General features: G+C 45.5%; 1 protein-coding gene across 1 annotated transcript; it reads right to left on the bottom strand.

Annotated features, from left to right (window-relative positions):
* Positions 1-318: 318 nt before the first annotated feature.
* Positions 319-2,018, bottom strand: LOC132273844 (transcription factor TCP23-like). Its single transcript, XM_059774926.1, has one exon. It carries the CDS (start codon positions 1,699-1,701, stop codon positions 541-543), a length of 1,161 nt encoding a protein of 386 aa, XP_059630909.1. The 5' UTR covers positions 1,702-2,018; the 3' UTR covers positions 319-540.
* Positions 2,019-2,716: the final 698 nt, after the last annotated feature.

Genomic DNA, 2,716 nt, shown 5'->3' with positions numbered 1-2,716 from the left:
ATAAGTAGTATCAGAGCGGACTCAATGTTTGATCCGCGTGAAATTGTTCTTGGATCCTCTTTTTATTTCATTGTTAGAGTGGACGGATAGTCATGGCAATCCACAACCAAACGAGGACATTGCGAGTTGAGACCTTAGCCCTTACAGGGGGTAGAGAGCTCCACCTAAACTTTTGCCCCGCCCATTACATGAAGAGATGCTTTTCATTGCAATTAATTGCTTGGGACAAGATTTTCTCTTTTTGCAAGAAGATCCCAAATCCTCACTCAATAAGCATGTTGAATAAAGATAAATGGAAGTGTCATTACAATCACATAATTGAGGAAGGAAAATTTGGGCTTTGATGTCATTCACATCCCAAATGAACATACTCCACTTTTTCCATTAACAAAGGCAACAATCCCTAGTGGTTGGTCCAAAGGAAGCCAAAAATAAATAACACAAAAAGGAAACCACAAACCATAGACTAAAAGAGACCATCAAAAGATTTAACATAGTTACATTCAAAAAAAAAGATTGAAAGTGGTATTTAACATGAAATCATTGAGAATCCTTAGGGTTTTCATCACCACTGTCACTAGCTTGAGGTTGATTTTGATGATGATGATGATCCAAATTCATACCTAAATCAACCCTACCACCACCACCACTGTTATTATATGCATTAATGGATGCTAACATTCCCATGTTTGTAGTCTCTGAGATACCTAATCCCAGCTGCTGAACCGGCTGAGGCTGTTGCAGTACCATTGGTCCGAGTTGAACCGGACTGAACCGGCCCCCGCCCGGGAACTCGAAACCACCCATTCTCTGCACGGGTGATGCCTTGTACGGCCACATGTGGTGCTCCAGCTGGCCGGTCCCCACAGTGGACACCGCAGTGGCGCCACCACTCACTGGCAGCATCCAGAAAGCGCTGCCGCCATTCGTGGTGGCCGGTGCCACGGCCCACATAGCCGGAGCTGGGATGAAGCTCGTTGGCTGAACTGAACCGGGTTTTGGGTCCGAACCCGGTTCTTGGTCTTGAATTACGGTTCTCTCTAGTTTAGCTCCGGAAGGCGAGGTTGCACCACTTCTATCAACTGTTTGATGAATGTCTTCTTTGAACAAATCTTCTCTGAACCTCTTCTTCATGTAATTCTCACTCGAGTCTTCTCCATAACCGCCACCGGAGAGCTGATGATGGAAACCCAACATGGTGGCGCCGCTGCCGTGGACAAAGAGCGGGGCCGACTTCGTCGGCGGAGCTGAGATGGTGGTGCCACCGCTACGGAGCGAGACGTTGAGGGTCGAGAAATTGGCCGGAATCGTGCCCGTGCCGGTGGCGGCGATAATCGCCGGCTCCGCATGGTGGAGTAGCCACTCGATGGTCTCCCCGTCGGACTTGTGACCCAATTCCCGGGTCAGCTGGAAGACCCGGGCGGCGCACATGGCCGGCATGCGGATGCGCCTCCCACGGCCGTCGACCTTGGTGTGGCGGTCCTTGGAGGGTTTCTTGGCGACTACTTTTGTGGAAGCAGAGTTGGTGTTGTCTGATGAGAAGAAAGGTGATTCTGAGATGGAGCCCATGAATGGACCATGGTCTGGGGCCGGACCGGACCCAGGTCCCGGTTCAGGTCGAACCGTTTGTTGTCTGTGGACATGGTGGTCTGAGCCACTAGTAGTAGTAGTAACACTTTGGTTATTGCTCTGTGACTCCATGAATTTTTTTTCATATGGGGTCTTGTGACAAACTTGTTCACGATTCAAACAAATATTGCCCAATTGAAGAAGGACCCGGTTAGAGAGAGAGAAAAAGAGGAGAGAGAAACTTGGAGATTAAGTTGTTACAAATATTTTCAGCCAAACTGCACAAAGGTGGGGTTCTTGATCATTCTTTGTGGTTGACTGCTGTCAAGAGAGAGAGAGTACAATAGGAGAGGGAGAGTAGTCTCCAAAGCTGGAGAGAGAAAGAGGGGATGAGTATTAGGTGGGTTGGGATTGGGGTCCAAGTGGGGTGTGGTGGCAGGTGGGGACCTGTAAGTAAATCAGTATGAGTATCAGGAGCCCACTCGTGAGGTCTTTGTGTAAGGAATATTATAAGCATAAATATATATATATATATATATGTGCTGTATAGACTATAGAGTTGAATGGGGGGCTTCAAGCATTGCTATTTCCACACACACTTCTTTTCTTCTTTTGCTTTCTTTTCTTCGTCAGTGGGGAGCAAAGAGAGGAGTGGCTGAAATATTACATAAAATGCTGCCTTGGAGAGTTTCTAGTGTGAAAAGTTGAAAATGAGAGAGAGAGAGAGAGAGAGAGAGAGGGCATTCTCATCCAAAAGTTTAACAAGTCTTTCTCCTTGTGTCGGAGTAGTAATAAACGATTGTGATTATTTACAAGCATAAAACAATTACAAACGAGTTATCAAAATAAATTATTAAGAGTACAAGATAAATGATTATAACTGCTCACACGTGTAGAATAAGCACAATGAATGATAATAGTTGTCCGAAACATTTCATAATGGTAATATTGTGTTGTATTATAATGAACGATTGTCATTATTCACAGGTGTGGACTACAAAAGGTTGTAGGGTACAAGATCAATGGTTGTATTTGCTCAGACGTGTGAAGCATGGACAGTGAGCGATCATAGCTGTCCATTGCGGTGTGCTGTGTACAGAGAGAATCCTTGCTTTATTTTGCTTAGCTTAGTCTTTTTTATTTTGGC

This window comes from Cornus florida, unplaced genomic scaffold (assembly GCF_030987335.1).
Source record: "Cornus florida cultivar Cherokee Brave unplaced genomic scaffold, ASM3098733v1 CherokeeBrave_3.0.0_Hap2_Chr09, whole genome shotgun sequence".
NCBI classification, from domain to species: domain Eukaryota; kingdom Viridiplantae; phylum Streptophyta; class Magnoliopsida; order Cornales; family Cornaceae; genus Cornus; species Cornus florida.
This window is presented reverse-complemented; position numbering and strand designations above follow the sequence as displayed.

What these genes read in the sequence shown, in the direction of transcription:
- LOC132273844 (XM_059774926.1), bottom strand. Translation starts at nt 1,701, where the DNA reads ATGGAGTCACAGAGCAATAACCAAAGTGTTACTACTACTACTAGTGGC.